This window comes from Narcine bancroftii, chromosome 6 (assembly GCF_036971445.1).
Source record: "Narcine bancroftii isolate sNarBan1 chromosome 6, sNarBan1.hap1, whole genome shotgun sequence".
Classification (NCBI taxonomy): Eukaryota; Metazoa; Chordata; class Chondrichthyes; order Torpediniformes; family Narcinidae; genus Narcine; species Narcine bancroftii.
In genome coordinates this window covers 251705176-251724132 of record NC_091474.1, presented here as the reverse complement: position 1 = coordinate 251724132, position 18957 = coordinate 251705176, and the positions used below count along the sequence as shown (strand labels likewise).

Genomic DNA, 18957 nt, shown 5'->3' with positions numbered 1-18957 from the left:
TGTTGCCACTACCCCCTCCACTCCGCTCAGCGCCACCAGTAACCCCTCCCCTCGGCATTGCCACTAAATGCCACCATTAAACGCCCCAATCTGCTCAGTGCCGACACTACCCCCCCCTCCCCCGCTCAGCACCGCCACTACCCCACCTCAGCGCCAACATCCCCAAAACCCCCCGCAGCACTGTATTGGGGGGGGCATGTTCGGGATGTGGCCTGGAGGCCAAGGGGTTGCAGCCCGTAAAAGTTTAGGAACCACTGATTTAAAGCAACAATTTTTTTTTAATCTGAAGATTTGTAAGCTTTGCTGATAAAAGAATACTGTACTTGTTTTCCATTCACAGATACAACTTTACAAGTGGATCCCCTTTAGAAGTTCACAAATTCCAACAGTTCAATTTTAGTTCAAAACAGACCTGCATACTTTTAATTGGATGTAATACCTATTTACTTTTAGTCATGGGGAAGTGTTGCTACACGGAGATAAGATGATTACGCCAGTACATTTCTATCCAGTTTGAAGGACAAAACTTTGACCAGCAAAGACCAACAAACCCAGCTATCATAATAATCTCCTATGCATTTCTCAGTAATTACAAATCCAATTAACAGGTTAGGTAAAAAGGTGGAGACATTAGGTATAAATAAGGAGGTAGTGAAATGGATTCAGCAATGGTTGGATGGGAGGTGTCAGAGAGTAGTGGTAGAAAATTGTTTGTCAAATTGGAGGCCAGTGACTAGTGGAGTTCCTCAGGGATCGGTCCTGGGTCCACTATTGATTGTTATATATATTAATGATCTGGAAGAAGGGGTGGTGAACTGGATAAGTAAGTTTACAGATGATACAAAGATTGGTGGTACTGTGGACTGTGAGGAAGATTACCGCAGCTTAAAAAGAGATATAGGAAAGCTAGAGGAGTGGGCTGAGAAATGGCTGATGGAATTTAATACGGATAAGTGTGAAGTGTTGCATTTTGAAAAGGCAAATCTAAATAGGTCATATACATTAAATGGTAGACAAATGAGGAATGAAGAGCAACAAAGAGATTTAGGAGTGATGGTAAATAGTACCCTCAAAGTTGATTCTCAGGTAGATAGAGTGGTGAAGAAGGCATTTGGAATGTTGACCTTCATAAATTGGAGCATTGAATTCAAGAGTTGGGATGTTATGATGAAATTGTACAAAGCATTGGTGAGGCCAAATTTGGAGTACTGTGTACAGTTTTGGTCACCAAATTATAGGAAAGATATAAACAAAATAGAGAGAGTGCAGAGAAGGTTCACGAGAATGTTGACAGGATGTCAGAGTTTGAGTTACAGAGAAAGGTTGAGCAGCCTGGGGCTTTTTTCTCTGGAGCGTAGAAGATTGAGGGGGGGATTTGATGGAGGTGTTCAAGATTTTAAAAGGGACAGAGAGAGTCAACGTGGATAGGCTTTTTCAATTAAGAGTGGGGGGGATATTCAAACCAGAGGCCATGGTTTGAGATTGAAAGGGGAAAATTATAACGGGAACATGAGGGGAAATTTCTTCACGCGGTTGGGATGTGGAATAAGCTTCCAGCGGAGGTAACATTATTTACATTTAAGGAAAGACTGGATAATTACATGGAGGGGAGAGGATTGGAGGGGTGAGGATTGGAGGGGTATGGACCAGGTGCTGGTCAGTGGGACTAGGAGGGTGGGGATTTGTTCCGGCATGGACTAGTAGGGCCAAACTGGTCTGTTCTGGGCTGTATATGGTTATATGGATATCTTTTCTCCCACTCATCAATTATATCCAATGATTAGGGGTAGAAGAAGTTAACCTTGCTGAAAGGTGGCAAAGCTTGTTCATTCATTGCAGCCCAAGTTAAATAGCTTTTGTCACTTCAGTAATATAATTTTCACTGTATTAAAGCAGAGGGTCATTCTCCTCTCAAGTCCCTCTGGCCTTTCATCTGATCATAAATTCACAATCTTTTCCTCCACCAATCTTTCCTCAATTCATTACTTGTTTAAAATGTGTTACATTTCCAACTTCCCAGTTTTGACAAAAAGGTCTTGAACCTCATCTGCTTCTCTCCACAGACTATGTGACCTGCAAGTATTTCCTGCACTCTTACTGCAAGTATCAATGCGAACATTCACCGGAGGAAATAACCAGAGCATACAATTCAGTAAGCTATCCACGCAAAATATTCCTGTGAACAAAACCTTAATTTTTTTCACCTTTACAACTTTGCATATTTTACATGAAAAGCACCTTCTTTATTCCTGTCAACCACATTAAGGAGATAACGTCAGCTTTTAAAAATTTTTTAAATTTAGATATACAGCATGGGAACAGGTCATTTTGGCCCAGAAGTCCATGCCACCCAATTTACATCCAATAAATCTACAAGCCTTGGTATGTTTCAGAGGGTGGGAGGAAACCCATTCAATCACGGAGAAAACATTCAAACTCCTTACAGGCAATGCAGGATGCAAATCCTGGTCCTGATCGCCGGAATTGTAACAGCTTTGTGCTAACTGCTACACCATCAGTGCCACCCTTCCCCCCCTTTAAAAGAGAGGCATTTATATATGCACATTATTATCGAAAGAAAGGTTGCCATGATTCCAGAACCACGTTTCTCTTTGTTCCTGTGTGCACAATTACACAGAGTGCCAGAGTCTTACAACATGCAATGGGCCATTCAGCCATCCAGTGGGTACCCTTCTGTATTCTTCTCATCTTGTAACACTTGGCCAATACCTAGACTAGATGATACAAATGCACCTCTAAACACTCCTATGTTACCTCCCTGGTGCCAAGGTCCAGGATATCTCAGATCGAGTTCACAGCATTCTCAGGTGGAAGGGTGAGTAGCCAGATGTCATGGTCCAAGTAGGGACCAATGATGTGGGTAGGAAGAATGAGGAGATCCTGCAGGGGGATGGGAACCAGAGCACCAGAGCAGATAAGAGGGGTGGAGGAGGGAAAAGATGACATTAAAATTGCATGTACTGTTAGAAGTGAACAAGTTGTATGCGGTGGAAATGTTCTCGGGTGCATCTATTTCAATAAAAGGAGTATTGTAGAAAAGGCAGACGGGCTTAGAGTGTGGATTGGCACAATGAATTACAACATTGTGTTCAACAGAGAAACTTGGCTGCATGAGGGGCAGGACTGGTAGCTCAATGTTCCGGGCTTACATTGCTTTAGACACGATAGAACGGGGTGGGGGTGGGGGGAGAATGAAAGGGGGAGGAGTGGCATTGCTCATCAGGGACCAGAGAGCTCGGCTACTGAGGCTATATGGGTGGAGTTGAGGAGAAGGAAAGGTATGACCACACTCATGGGATTTTATTGTGGAGCGCCCAAGATTCACCAAGAATTGAAGGAGCAAACCTGTAGAGAAATAGCAGACGGCTGCAGGAAACACAAGGATGTGACAGTAGGAGATTTTAACTTTGCACAATTGACTGGGACTCCCATGCTGTAAAAGGGCTGGATGGTTTGGAGTTTGTCAAATGTGCTCAGGAAAGTTTTCTAAATCATTATTTAGAGATACAGTATAAAAATTAAAACTAATCAGACCACAACAAATCCAAACTTGACAGAGCAGGTTTGTATTGCTGTAAACATCGATCTGTGAGTGAAACCCTAAAACAACAGAGGTCAAATACAACAACATATACACTCATTCCTCTGATGTAGCAGTTTATTCATCTCCGGATGCAAATGCTACAGCAGGAACCAAAGACCTCAGTGCTGCTATCAACAAATTGCAGATATTACATCCAGATGGACCTTTTACTGTGGCTGGAGACTTTCATCATTGTTACCTGCACCCTGTGCTTCCAAGACTCCATCAACATGGAACGTGTAATATGAGGGGTCATAAAGCCTCAGATCAGGTTTGTACAAACATAGCTGATGTTTACAAGACGACTACTCTCTCTCACTTGGGCAGTCTGACCATTTCTCATTCTTAATGACCCCCAAGTACAGCCCAGTCACCACAACTATGATTAAGATCCAGCTGGAAGTGGGGTGGGCTGAGCGCCAATAATCCGTTGGGCAGTTTTTACCATCTGCTGGTGTTCCCTCCAATCTTGTGCAATACAATTCCCATACCACACTGGTTCAACGTGCACCATACAGGATGTTGGTCAGGTGGAGGTTGAAGGTGACAGGGTGGCCCAGAAGTTCAGCCAAAAAGGTGGCCAGTGTCAGTTGCTCAGAGCCGGCAGCCACGCAGGGCAGAGGGTTGAACAAGAGGTGCAGAGCTGCAGGAGGAGTGAGCTGTCAGGGCGGCCCTCAGGTACACCCCGGCAGTGCAACACTATCTATCATGTCCCTCCCATCTAACTCCTGACATGTCAGCAGGGGTGCAGTGCTGGCAAGCCCAGAGTTTACAGAACACCATACCAGATCACAGTGACTGCTCAATGTGGGAGCAATGCCCGTCTCCGTTACCCATAATCTTCCATGCAGGTGGAACTGGTCTGCCAGGACCAGGGATTTGCAGAGGAATTCCAGCTGCATGGGGGATTATGGGTAACGAAGACGGCTATTGCTTCTCCATTGAGCCAGCTGCCGCCGGCTTCTTTCCCACCAGGTGCTGGGGGCCGAGAGTCACCTTTCCATTGAAGGTAAGAAAGGGTGCGCACGGGAGCGGTCACAACATGGACAGGGGGGGTGGGGCTCCCTCTGTAAATGGAGAATTTATTATGGAAAATTAATGCTACTTCTGTTTAATGACATCGACCCAAAAGAGTGCCCGTTTTTGGAGGATGCCGGTGTTCGGAATCCCAGATAAAACGTTAAGCACCAGTATACATGGCATAAGGAGAATAGAAATAACACAATTAAAATGGTTTGTCCAAGTCTACATAGAATAAGAAAATATGACATATTAGAAATAATTCCCCTAACAAAGAGGACAGAGCTTGAACTCCTATGTTAAAGTGCTATACATCAACTATAGCTTGGCTTTCAACACTGTTGTGCCCTATAAGCTGATATCCAAACTTAGTCTGAATGGTATCAGCCTATCCATTTGCAATTGGATTTTGGACTTCCAAATTAACAGTCCTCAAACTGTTAAGATGGGCAATATTTTCTCTTCAACACTTACCTTGAATACTGGTGTGCCCCAGGGTTGTGTGTTGAGCCCCCTCTTTACCTCTGTCTGTATTCCTATGTATAGTATAAATTCAACAATTTAAGTTTACAGATGACATCATAGTGGTAGGCCTGATTAAAGGGGATGATGAAATGACCTGTAGGGATGAGGTTCAGCACCTGCCCTTGTGCTGTGCCAATAGCAACTTGACACTCAACACTCAGAGATTATCGTGGATTTCAGGCATGCCAGAAGCCACACTCGCGTCCCAATTTACATCAATGAAGTGATGGTGGAGCGTTTACCGAGCTTTGAATTCCTTTTGCGTCTAAATCTCTGAAGATTTCACTTGGTCCTTGAATTCTTCAATTCCGATTAAAAAGGCACAACAGCATCTTTACTTTTCGAAGAGGAGGAGGAAGATCTACCTCTGTCTAGGATACCGTCAGATTTCTATAGATGCGTGCTAACGTGTGGTATTTTGGTGTGGTATGGAAATTCTATTGCGCACTACCCACTCCAGTGGGTAGTGAAAACTGCCCAATGGATAATTGGAATCCAATTGCCTTCCATTGAAAACATCTATAGGGAACACTATCAGGCAGGGCGAGAAACATCATCAAAGATGCAACACACCCAAATCACAGTCCATTCACTCTTCTCCCATCGGGCAGATGCTACAGGAGTCTTCAATTGCGTACCAGTAGGCTCAAGAAGAGCTTTTTTTTTTACAACCCCATGAGCGACAATGTTCAACAATGAATTACGGCTCAGAGTGGTATTGCACTCACATTCTAAAATCAGGACTTTTTAAACAAGTCAGTGTGGCTGTTGGCTTTAATTACATTTTTTTGTAATGTACACAGCTCTATTTTTTTAACTTCTGGTCAATGCTGATTGTATTTCATTGGCTGGTTTACTGGTAAAATGACAATAAAGTGAATAATCAACAACAATCAAATCATCCTTGTCCTAATAAAGAACTGAACCAAGATAATGCAGCACAGCTGGAACCTGCAGACCCCCAAACATATCAAATCAGAAAATACACCCAACCTCAACTCAACATGCAAACTTGGATCGCAATGGAGTCTCATTGAACATAGAACCTTAGCCTTTAGCAAGTGGGGACAGACGAAATGACAATGTCACATCTTTGTCACTGATGTTTGCGAAATGAGGTACTACATTCAATTTTGCAAAGCAGGGAAGCAAACAAAATTGCAGGAGGCCAGTCAACCCTTCCCACTAGATGCATCATTTAAAATAGCACAAGGCCAGTCAACCCTTCTCACCAGATCCATCATGTAAAATTGCAGGAGTCTAGTCAACCCTTCCCACCAGATCCATCATCTAAAATTGCAGGAGGCCACTCAACCCTTCCATCCAGATCCATCATTTAAAATTGCAGGAGGCCAGTCAACCCTTCCCACTAGATCCATCATTTAAAATTGCAGGAGACCAGTCAATCCTTCCCACCAGATCAATCATGTAAAATTGCAGGAGACTAGTCAACCCTTCCCACCAGATCCATCATTTAAAATTGCAGGAGGCCACTCAACCCTTCAACCCAGATCCATCATTTAAAATTGCAGGAGGCCAGTCAACTCTTCCCACTAGATCCATCATTTAAAATAGCACAAGGCAAGTCAACCCTTCCCACCAGATCCATCATGTAAAATTGCAGGAGGCCACTCAACCCTTCCCAGCAGATCCATCATTTAAAATTGCAGGAGGCCACTCAACCCTTCCCACCAGATCCATCATTTAAAATTGCAGGAGACCAGTCAATCCTTCCCACCAGATCGATCATGTAAAATTGCAGGAGACTAGTCAACCCTTCCCACCAGATCCATCATTTAAAATTGCAGGAGGCCACTCAACCCTTCCCACCAGATCCATCATTTAAAATTGCAGTAGGCCAGTAAACCCTTCCCACCAGATCCATCATTTAAAATAGCACAAGGCCAGTCAGCCCTTCCCACCAGATCCATCATTTAAAATTGCAAGAGGCCAGTCAATCCTTCTCACAAGATCCATCGTTTAAAATTGCAGGAGGCCAGTCAACCCTTTCCACCAGATCCATCATTTAAAATTGCAGACCAGTCAATCCTTCCCACCAGATCGATCATATAAAATTGCAGGAGGCCACTCAACCCTTCCCACGAGATCCATCATTTAAAATTGCAGGAGGCCTCTCAACCCTTCCATCCAGATCCCTCATTTAAAATTGCAGGAGGCCAGTCAACCCTTCCCACTAGATCTATCATTTAAAAGAGCACAAGGCCAGTCAACCCTTCCCAGCAGATCCATCATTTAAAATTGCAGGAGGCCACTCAACCCTTCCCACCAGATCCATCATTTAAAATTGCAGTAGGCCAGTCAACCCTTCCCACCAGATCCATCATTTAAAATAGCACAAGGCCAGTCAGCCCTTCCCACCAGATCCATCATTTAAAATTGCAGGAGGCAAGTCAACCCTTCCCACTAGATGCATCATTTAAAATAGCACAAAGCCAGTCAACCCTTCCCACCTGATCCATCATTTAAAATTGCAGGAGACCAGTCAATCCTTCCAACAAGATCCATCATTTAAAATTGCAGGAGGCCAGTCAACCCTTTCCACCAGATCCATCATTTAAAATTGCACGAGGCCAGTCAATCCTTCTCACCAGATCCATCATTTAAAATTGCAGGAGACCAGTCAAACCTTCCCACCAGATCCATCATTTAAAATTGTAGGAGGCCAGTCAGCCCTACCCACCAGATCCATCATGTAAAATTGCAGGAGACCAGTCAACCCTTCCCACCAGATCCATCATTTAAAATTGCAGGAGGCCAGTCAACCCTTCCCACCAGATCCATCATTTAAAATTGCAGGAGACCAGTCAACCCTTCCCACCAGATCCATCATTTAAAATTGCAGGAGACCAGTCAACTCTTCCCACCAGATCCACCATTTAAAATTGCAGGAAGCCAGTCAACCCTTCCCACCAGATCCATCATTTAAAATTGCAGGAGACCAGTCAAACCTTCCCACCAGATCCATCATTTAAAATTGTAGGAGGCCAGTCAGCCCTACCCACCAGATCCATCATGTAAAATTGCAGGAGACCAGTCAACCCTTCCCACCAGATCCATCATTTAAAATTGCAGGAGGCCAGTCAACCCTTCCCACCAGATCCATCATTTAAAATTGCAGGAGACCAGTCAACCCTTCCCACCAGATCCATCATTTAAAATTGCAGGAGACCAGTCAACTCTTCCCACCAGATCCACCATTTAAAATTGCAGGAAGCCAGTCAACCCTTCCCACCAGATCCATCATTTAAAATTGCAGGAGACCAGTCAACCCTTCCCACCAGATCCATCATTTAAAATTGAAGGAGGCCAGTCAACCCTTCCAACAAGATCCACCATTTAGTACAATTATAGTTGAAGCTCTGTTTCAATACAACAATCCTGCACTCTCACCATATCACTTATTGGCTTCTCTGCTCAAAACATCTTAGGAAATTTGATAAAGGTCTTCAAATGAGTGCAATACGAAGAGGTGGGAAGGGTTCATCTATTTGAGAGGTAGCTGAGGTTATTTTCTATGGACAGAGATTGCACAGGGAGATCTAATAACCATTCAAAGTGCTAACAGCCTAAATAAGGATAAACGATTCCAAATGGCAAGAGGGTCTCTAAGCAGTTGTGGTGAATGTCTGCCAAGCTGCCTGTCTTCCCCCCTCTGGTGAGCCTTGCTGTACTAACATTGGCTGTGCATTATCTCTTCTGTTAAAGACACTCCCCTTGTATATAACTGTATATGCACCTATTGCCTTTCATTATTGTACCATGAGTTTCTGCTAGTAAAAGCCATGATTATTGTTTGACCGCATCGCCTGGCACTTCAGCAGTGAACACATTTTTACAGTGATTGGCAAAAGGGAAATGGTACTTCTAAAATACAAATGCTACATTTTGGAATGTAGAGATATAAACTTGGAAAAGACATTGAGTGATAACTGGGTTATATACAGAAAAGGAAAATTGCCATGGCTAGGAGGAAATGTTGATAAGCTACTTCATAACTTTAAAAACATGATCAGAATCAAAGGACACCTCATTGACCAGTCTGCCACAGAAGACGGCTGGCTGATGTACCTTAACCATGTTGCTTCCCAGCTCACCCGGCTGTTTGCAATTTCCTAGGAGAGGCAAAATCCACAATCCTATTTGGAGGGGAAATACTGGACCACAAAGGAATAATTAGGTAAAGCTTTCAATAAAACATCTTCAAGAAATATTACAGAGTGTTGCCTCGTACAAGTACATATCAAGCATGCATATTTTGGGGCACTGGGTTCAACAGGATCCTGGCTAACATCTGCTACACCAAATGAAGCTTTGCACTGCATCAGCCACAATGTTCTCTGCTCCACAGCTTACCTGGGTGACACAAAACCAGAAATATCCTAATTTGTTTAAGGCAGATACTAATCCCATTTACCTACATTAATCCCATCTACCTACGTTAATTCCACATCCTATTGCACCTTGCTCTTTCACATACCTGTTCAGATGCCTCTAAAATATTGTTACTGTTCCAATTCCATTTCCATCTCCTCATTGCAGTTTTCAAACTATTTTGTGTGGGGGGGGGGGGGGGGAGTACCTCTCAGGTCTCCTTTGACCCTTCTCCCTCTGATCTTCAACCCATGTCCTCCAGTATTAGATACCCTTACTATGTGAAACAGACACTATCTACCCCTTCCATAACTTTATATACCTCTATCATGTCACGTCTTGATGTGTTTTCAAAGATTTTTCCAACAGATGAGTTAAGTCGTCTCCTTAGAAACATAGAAGATAGGAGCAGGAGTAGGTCATTCGACCCTTCGAGCCTGCTCCGCCATTCAACGAGATCATGGCTGATCTTAAAGTTCAGTACCCCGTCCCTGCCTTCTCTCCGTAACCTTTAATACCCTTATACTGAAGAAATATATCTAATTCCCTCTTAAATATATTTAATGAACCTGCCTCTACTGCTCTCTGAGGCAATGAATTCCACAGATTCACCACCCTCTGGGTCAAGAAATTCCTCCTCATCTCGGTCCTAAATGGTTTGCCTATTATCCTCAAACCATGGCCCCGGGTTCTGGATTTTCCCACCATTGGAAACATCCCATCTGCATCCATTCTGTCCAGTCCTGCCAGAATTTTATAGGTCTCTATGAGATCCCCTCTCAATCTTCTAAACTCCAGCGAGTACAATCCCAATTTGCGCAATCTTTCCTCATAAGTCATTCCTGCCATTCCAGGTATCAGCCTGGTGAATCGCCTCTGCACTCCCTCCATTGCAAGAACATCCTTCCTTAGATAAGGTGACCAAAACTGCACACAATACTCCAGGTGGGGTCTCACCAAGGCCCTGTACAGCTGCAGTAAGGTATCCTTGTTCCTAGACTCAAACTCTCTTGATATGAAGGCCAACATACCATTTGCCTTTTTAACCGCCTGCTGTACCTGCATGCTCACCTTCAAAGACTGGTGTACAAGTACCCCTAGGTCTCTCTGCACTTCCCCAGCTCTTAATCTATTGCCATTCAAAGCCCCAATCACAAAACCAGGCAATTCAATTCTCAGTGTGTACAGCAAATGCTGAGCATGCCAGATATGGCAAAGCAGAGTTGGAGACAACATCACAGCAGAGGTGTTGAAGATTTTCCAGCATAGAATATTCATATATTTGTATGGGTAATTTGCTGTCATCTCATGCTGCTACCAAAGGACATGAAATCCAGACAATTCCTGGTCCATCACTCTGTTCTTAAACTTCTGGGCAGCATGGTTAATATAGTGGATTACAGCACCAGCTCCCCGGTTCGAATCCCAGACAGTCAGCAAGAAGTTTGTATGTTCTCCCCATATTGGCCTGGGTTTCCTCCGGGTGCTCTGGTTTCCTCCCACCCTCCAAAACATATAGCGATTGTAATTGGGCAGCACGGGCTCAAAGGCCGGAAAGACCTGTTACTGTGATGTATGCCTACAACTTTAAAAAATTTAATGTTGGAAGGCATCACCAAACAGCATTTTCCTCACTGCTGACGTTGGCTCTGCCAGGCCAGGCCCACTCTCGTCCAAACACACTCCATCCCTGACCCATCATGGGCAGAAGACTATATTCCAACGGCAAGGGCAACTGTCGACAATAATAAGGAAGCGCGTGATGACAATTTTATTGCATTCCCTCAATGGCAATAAGGAAAAATAGTTGGAGCCATACCAAGGTCTAAACAAAATGAATGAAATGGCTCCAGGTCAGCCAAAATTATAGATCTCTGAATATTAAAACAAACAAAAGAAAATCAATCAATATGGCGATAGCACTGGAAATTGTCACAAATAGATCGTCCACAATCTTGATGAAGGGACAATCCAGACTTCAAAAGTATCCAATGACTTGCTTTTGCTACTACACATCAAACCACAGAGGAACAGGCCCTTTGGCCCATATATAGGTGATGAACATGTCCAAATCAAATTAAACCGCAGCTGCTTGCACTTGATAGATACCCCTCCATCCCCATAATATTCATATGCCTATTTAAAAGCTTCCAAAATACTACTGTTGTACCTACTTCCACCATTACACCAGGCAGCCCATTCCAGGCATCCATCACTTGCTGTGTTAAATATCTGCCCTGCACATCTCTCTTAAACTCCCCCCCCCCCCCCCCACCTCACCATAAGTACATCCTCCTGTTTGCAATACTTTTGCCCTGGGGAAAAGATTTTGTTTTCCTTACATGAACATGAAACAAGGTTGGATCCTCTCACTTGCACTGGTCTTGACACAAAACAGAACCAGAAATGGACCATCTGTTCTCTCGACCTGGTTATGGGGAAAGTGCTTGGTTTGGTAATTACAGTGCCCAGGAATGTAAGTAGATATAGAAAGCAGAAAACCAAGCCAAGTCCATCACAGGCTCAAATCTCCACTGAAAACATCAATGTCAGGTGCTGTCTCAAGAAGGAAGCCAACATCATAAAGGCCCCCATCACCCTGTTCACAACCGCTTCTTGAAGGGGTTCAGGAAGAAGGCACAGGAGCCTAGTCCAAGTTCAAGAATAGTTTCCCCCAGAGTGCCTGAAAATACAACAATGATACATGGAAATGAATAAGTGTATTCCATTGGAAAAAAATTACATATAATTTAAAAGACAAATATACATTGTTCAAACAAATTTGGGAACCATATATGAAACATGACAGAAAATGCCAGCCTCGGACCTGCATCTCCTAAAGTGATAAGAAGATAAACATGATCAGATTTAATGTGTAAAAGTAGACAACACGACTTTCTTTTCTGTTTTTCTTTTGTGTGAAGATGTTGTTTTCTTGTATTTTATATGTTTAATATTTATTGGTTTTGGAGGGGGTGGGAAGGGGGGAGAAAAGAGGGAAAATGTCACTGTGTATATTTAATGAGAAATATTTGTACATATTATTTGTTGATATGGTTCATAGTGAGATAAATAAAAAGTTACAAAAGAATAGTTCCCCCCCCCCCCCCCACCCCCAAACAGCTCTCAAGCTTTTCAATCTCCCCTGCTATCCCGACAATAAATACGCTGGGAACACAAAAAGATGTGCTATTGAAACGCAAGGTCAATTCTTGTACTAAATGTAATTGTGAATATTTATTATCCATCTTTTATATTTATTAAATCTTTCTGTACTAGAGTAATTTTGTATTCTATTGTAGTTGTCTTCTTTCCCCCCCCCAAAAAAAAAACAACCACCAGTTTGGCTGTAGCAAGTAAGGATTTTAGTGCATATGTACACTCTACTCATTATTTCAACCCTTAATTCCCATTTTCCTCAAAAATCCACCCATCTGTCTTAAAATCATTTAATTACAGAGCACCAACTGCTTTCTCGGGCGGAGAATCCTTTAGATTCACTACACTCCAGCAAAAGCAGTTCCTCCAAGGTCCCATGTGAGAGGTTAATCATGAGACATGGGATCCATAGAACCTTAGCTGCATGAATTCAGAACTGGTTTTGCCTACAGAAGACAGAGGGTGGTGATAGATGGAACGTATTCTGCCTGGAGGTCAGTGACTAGTGGTGTTCAGCAGAGATGTGTTCTGGAACCTTGCTCTGTGATTTTTATCAATTAAATGGATGAAGCCAAGGAGGTAAGTTTGCAGATGAGACAAAGGTTCAAGGTATTGTGGATAGTGTAGACTAGTCAGTCTCAACAGGGGCCATAGCCAAAAAAACAGTTGAGAATAGCTGGATGTCATAGGTTACAATAGAATACAGACAGGATGCAGGGAAACTATAGATGGAGTTTTATCCAGAAAAGTGTGAAGTGATGCACTTTGGAGATTGAACACAGGCAGGATTCTTAACAGTGCAGAGGGATTTTGAGATCCAAGTCAATAAATCCCTCAGGGTTGCTGCACACATTAATAGGATAGTTGAGAATACATATGGTGTGTTGGCCTTCATTAATCAGAAGACTGTGTTCAAGAGCCATGAAGTAATGTTGCAGCTCAATAAAAAAACAACTCTGGTTAGCCCACACTAAAGAATATTGTCAGCTCTGGTTGCCTCATCACAGGAAGGATGTGGAATCTTTGGAGAAGGTGCAAAGGAGATTTACAGTCAGAGGTAAGTATTTTTTAAACACATCCTCCATTCATGCTAATGTATTACCCCCGACTCGATGCATCTTTATCTGATGTAGAAATCTTGTGTGATTCCTTATCGAACACTTTTTGGAATATACCACATCCAACTGCTCCGCTCTATCTAATGCATTTGTTATATTTCAAAGAACTCCAGTAACGTGTCTAGTTAATCCATCCCAAATCCAAGCTACATCTGCTTGATAGAACAATTTCTTTACAGATGTCACTTTTTTTCTTTCTCTACAGACATTAAGCTAACTGGCCTACAGTTTAGTCTACCTCTTTTTTAAAAAGCAGTGGTATGACACAAGTGTTTTACAATTCACTGGGAGCTGCCCAGAATCCAGAGAATGTTGGTAAATTACCACAAATGCATCAACTTTAACTTCTGCCATTACATTCAGTACGCTGGGATGCATTCTATCTGGATCAAGGGACTCATCTACCTTTAAGCCCACCAATTCAGTGATTGTGATTGTTTAAGATGTCCTCTCCTCCCAAGCCTCTTTACTCAGATTTTTACGTGTAACCCATGACTTCCACTATGAAGACTGACAAAAAAATAATTGTTCAGGGCCTTAGTCATTTCCAGATTACCCATTAATAATTCTACCTTCTCATCTTCGACATGACCCATGTTTACTTTGGCCATTTTTCCCCCAAATTGACATATTTATAAAAATGTTTACTGACTGCTTTTATATTATACTAATTTACTTCCATAATCTTTGTTTTGGATCCTACTTTCTCATCCTCATCTGTATGAGATTTTCAACCACACCATGATCACTCTTTCTGAGCAGATCTCTAACTATGAAATCTTTTTTTTACCCGCCAGATTACACTGGGATCAAATCTAAGAGAGCATGTTTTCTTGTAGGTTTCGTAACAAGCTGTTCAAGAAAGGTTAAAATCCCCCATGACAACTGTACTTCCATTCCTACAAAACACGTTGTTTATTTATTGCCTGTGCCACAGTAATGTTATTACTTGGTGACCTGTAGACCACTTTTTCCTCCTTACTATTCCTTACTATTCCCAATCTCGACCCAGATTGATTCAACATTTTGCTCCTGAGAGCCCATGTCATTTCTCACTATTGCCCTGATCCCATCCTTAATTAAGAGTGCTATCTAACCTCCGTTACTAAATTGGATTCCTAATTGCTTATTGCCAAACCAAGTTGAAGTCTTTTTTCCCCATTGAATAAGGATATACACATTGGGAGAAGATAAATATAGAGGACCCCCTTTCCTCTGGGGAAGAAAATGGACAGAAAGCACAACAAGTGTTTCCACTTGGAAACCAAAGCTACAACTTATCATACCAAGGTAGTCACCAAGAAATCCAACAGTGAACTTGTAAGAAACTTCATAATCTAGAGATATAATTTGGGGAGAAACAAGAAAGCCTACAGATGCTGTGATTGTTGTAAATACAAAAAATTGCTGTCCATATGAGGCACATATAACCAACATTTCAAGCCTGAGCCTAGTGTCAAACATGAGCCAGAAATGTTAGTGAAACATCTTTGGCTCCTATGGACACTGCGCGACCTGCTGAGTTTCTCCAGCATTTTTGTGTTTTTCTGATACTTGTTTCCATCAATGTATGCAACACAAACGAGGAAAGATAAATGGCTGAGTGAACCGAGGATCATGTTTAGAACAGCACAGTACAGGCTTCTCGACCCACGATGGAAACCTACTCCACAACAATCTTATTTTGAGGGCAAGAGAAAGCACAAATGCCAACGTGATCAACAATGATAGATTAATCTCATTCTGCAAAGAACACATTTTCCAGCCATTCACAGGATGTCACCAGCCAGGCTAGCATAAACTGTTCATCTTAAGCAGCCTTGATCTTTATGGCTTAATTGGCCATTTCAAAAGGATTTCAAACCCCTAGGTATCAACATCTCCGAAGATCTGTCCTGGAGCCTCCATGTGGATGCAATCACCAAGAAGGCTCGTCAATGGCTTTACTTAGTGAGGTGTTTGAGGAAACTTGGTATGACACCGAAGACTCAAAAACTTCGACAGGTGTACCATGGAGAGCATTATTCTCTGGTACAGACAAGAAAAAAATTCCATTGGGTGGCTAACTTGGCCTATGACATCACGGACACCAGTCTTCACTCCATCAAGGATATCTACAAGAAGCAGCATCTTAAGAAAGCAACCTCTGTCCTCAAAGAGCCCCACCACACAGGCCATGCCCTCTTCACCCTGCTACAATGGGAAAAAGGAACGGAAGCCTGAGACAAGCACCCAGCAACACAAGGACAGTTTCTTCCCTGCTGCCATCAGATTCCTGAATGATTAATGATCCAAAGACACCACCTCACTTTGACATTCCATGCTCTATTTTTATTTATTTTGTAAGGTGGTTTATATGAACATTTGCACTGTGATACTGCCACAAAACAATGAACTTTGTGACTTGTTCATGACAAAAAATCCCGATTCTGATAATTTACAGTGATTCCCAAAGTAGGCGTTGGAAAGATCCAAGACAGTGATGAGGAAAAAAGGGGCGGTCTGAACGTTGGTATCTTGGTTATGTGGTCTGGGATATTGGGCCTCAAAATTCCAGGCCAGGAAATAACAGTGGAATGAATTCGCAAGGAGATCTGGCCACAATACTACTACAGTGGCAAGGATCGTCGCCATACACTGGTCCATCCCTTACGGCAGCTCCACTATTGCTTCCCACAGGGTATCAATGAATTCCCACAGCGCATCATTAGATGCGTGCAGGACCTTAGTGAGGCCTGGAGGAGGCGCTGACAGCAGATGGTCCAATCAGTGCCCTTTGTGGACAAATCCCATCCATCACTCAGCTTCCCTGCACAATGCTCCTTCCAGATGAATGCAAGGTGAAGGTGAATATTGTGTGATCCGGTCCTTATTTCGCTCTACATTCTTTTCTACCTTCTGGATCTGAACACACACAGACCTCTCCAAGTACTCCAGCCTCTCCGGCAGTCCCCTTCACTATTTTACCAACCACTGAACAGATTAAAGACTGCACAATCCCCTTCAGATAGTGAAGGACAGTGATTACCACTGCGGCGGTAATCCAGATCCTTCAGGGGACTCATGGCTGTGAGCACCCTCATATCATGCAGTAATTAGAGCCCGGTCACTAATGTCACCCGGATGGCAGCTTCTTCCAAGACCCACAGGGATGTATTACCCTCCATGGCCTCTGACAGCATCCGCAGCCATTGTTCATGGTTTCCTGACTGGAATAAGCTACCCAGATACCTGCTTTTGATGGAGTATGTTCACACCGGTACCAACCATGTCCCAAATCTGGAGCAGCCACATGGCCACAGCTCAAACTACCATACATTGACCAGCCTGCACACTAGCTGCGTGCCTTTATTCTCTCTGGCCCAAGTTTCCCCATCAGGGAGCAACACTGCAGCAGCGTTTACACCTCAAATTTTAACTGGGTGATCTCGTCACAAGGCTTCGTGTCAGTGCCGCAGGAAGACTGTCAGCAAACAATCCCTCCTACATCCCGTGAATTCCAATTATTTAAGGAGGGACACAAGATGGTGGCCAATCTCCTCCCCATACAAGTCCACTCTATCTGACCATTCCACCGGCTTGCGATGCTCCTCCAGCATGCTGGCTAGACTGCCGAACCCAGCAGAATCTCTGATCAACCATGGGTAAAATGAAGGGCCCCATGTGTATAGGGGATAGAGTATCGTGGTCTACGATACTCTGTTCCCTGTACATGTGAGGTCCCTCACTTTAGCCTTTTGCCAGACATCACTCCCACCCAATTGCCCGGTTGTTTTTCCTTGAACCATTCTCACAGTGCAAATCTGTGGTAGAAAAACAAGTTCAAAGGGTTCAAATAGTGAAAATCCTCGCTCCAAAACAGTGAACTTTATTTACACACGACACCAAGACACAACAGGAGACACACATACACCCACATGCAAAGCAGTAATGTTCTGATACAAGTTTGTGAAACAATATAAATTTTAATTCGCAGATTCATATAATCAGTACCTACCAGCGAGAAGAAGGAACACCAATGAACAAGGTGGTGTATCCATCAACAAGGGCAAGACACAATAGTTGTTTTAAATTTGCAGTAGGCCTAATCCAAAATAAAGGTGTGTGTGTGTTTGTTGTACATGTAGTTTGTGTGTGGGGTGGGGAGGGGGGGGCCTGGGAGCCAAGGGGGTAGCAGCCCAAAAAAGTTCCCCTTCATCAAAACTGGGGAAATAACATGCTAGTTTTTAGTTGCAGAGGAAGGGATTGATGGGACAAAGGGGAAAGCCAGATTGGCCAGGCCAACATCAGTGGATCTGAAGTCAAATGCTGGGCTAACTGGGCGAGGACTATAAATGAACATGTTTGGAGAGGTTGCATCTTAAACTAAGGGTATCTAGTCACTATTCAGAACTAACAGGGTCAACTTCTTTCAGTCAGATGAAGTGAAGGGTTTTGAATCCAAGCAGATTCCCCTTAAGCTAGAGGGTGAAAGACTGTCACTGGTAGATGAGAATGCAGAATTGAGGTTACATCATACAGCAGTAAAGGGGCAACTGGAATTCTCTTGCTCCTTAATTCACATGGTCCATATACCTCCCAGAGAACAAATTAGTGAAGCAGATGGGTTTTTTTTTCCAACAATCACAGTAATTCCATGGATACTGTTGCTCACAGCAGTTTTTTTAAATTCCAGACTTAAGTGACTGAATTTTAATTGCTCAAATATTGTGGTTGGATTTCATATCTTTGTATCACTAGCTTAGACCTCTACAATATCCAGTCAGTCAGATCAAGTTCATTGTCACATGTGCCAAAATGCAGTGATAGATGGGATTTTGCGAGCAGACCAGTTAGACATCTCGCACATAGTACAGGCCAACCAATGTGCAGTTAGAGAGAGACATCAGTTGGGATAGAGGAAAAGCAGCAACATTTTACTAATTTTGGGTTCATTCAGGAGTCTGAAGATGGCAAGAAAAAGTCTGGTGGTGCCTGCCCTCATATTCATGAATCTTCTTCCTGACGAAAAGGCAGTTAAGTTGCTGTTGGGGTGAGTTGAGCCTTATTGGGTGGCTGCTTTACTGAGGCAGCAGGTTTATTTAAGACAGAGATTGGCAGGTTCTTGATTAGCCAGGGCAAAAGTTCCGGGGAGAGGGC

At 43.1% G+C, this 18957-nt stretch overlaps 1 protein-coding gene across 5 annotated transcripts in view; it reads right to left on the bottom strand.

Annotated features, from left to right (window-relative positions):
• enah (ENAH actin regulator) overlaps window positions 1-18957 on the bottom strand; it is a 314323-nt gene that overhangs the window by 205001 nt on the left and 90365 nt on the right. For 2 of the 5 annotated variants that reach the window (XM_069887965.1, XM_069887970.1), the window contains exon 2: window positions 11884-12224. The exons of 1 other annotated variant lie outside the window; for it this stretch is intronic. In XM_069887965.1, the coding sequence (XP_069744066.1) occupies window positions 11884-11891 (8 nt within the window). In that variant the 5' untranslated portion in view covers window positions 11892-12224. Of the gene's footprint in view, window positions 1-5098; window positions 5199-11883; window positions 12225-18957 lie in introns of those variants that run through there. 2 more of the 5 variants (XM_069887969.1, XM_069887967.1) reach the window with 2 other exon arrangements.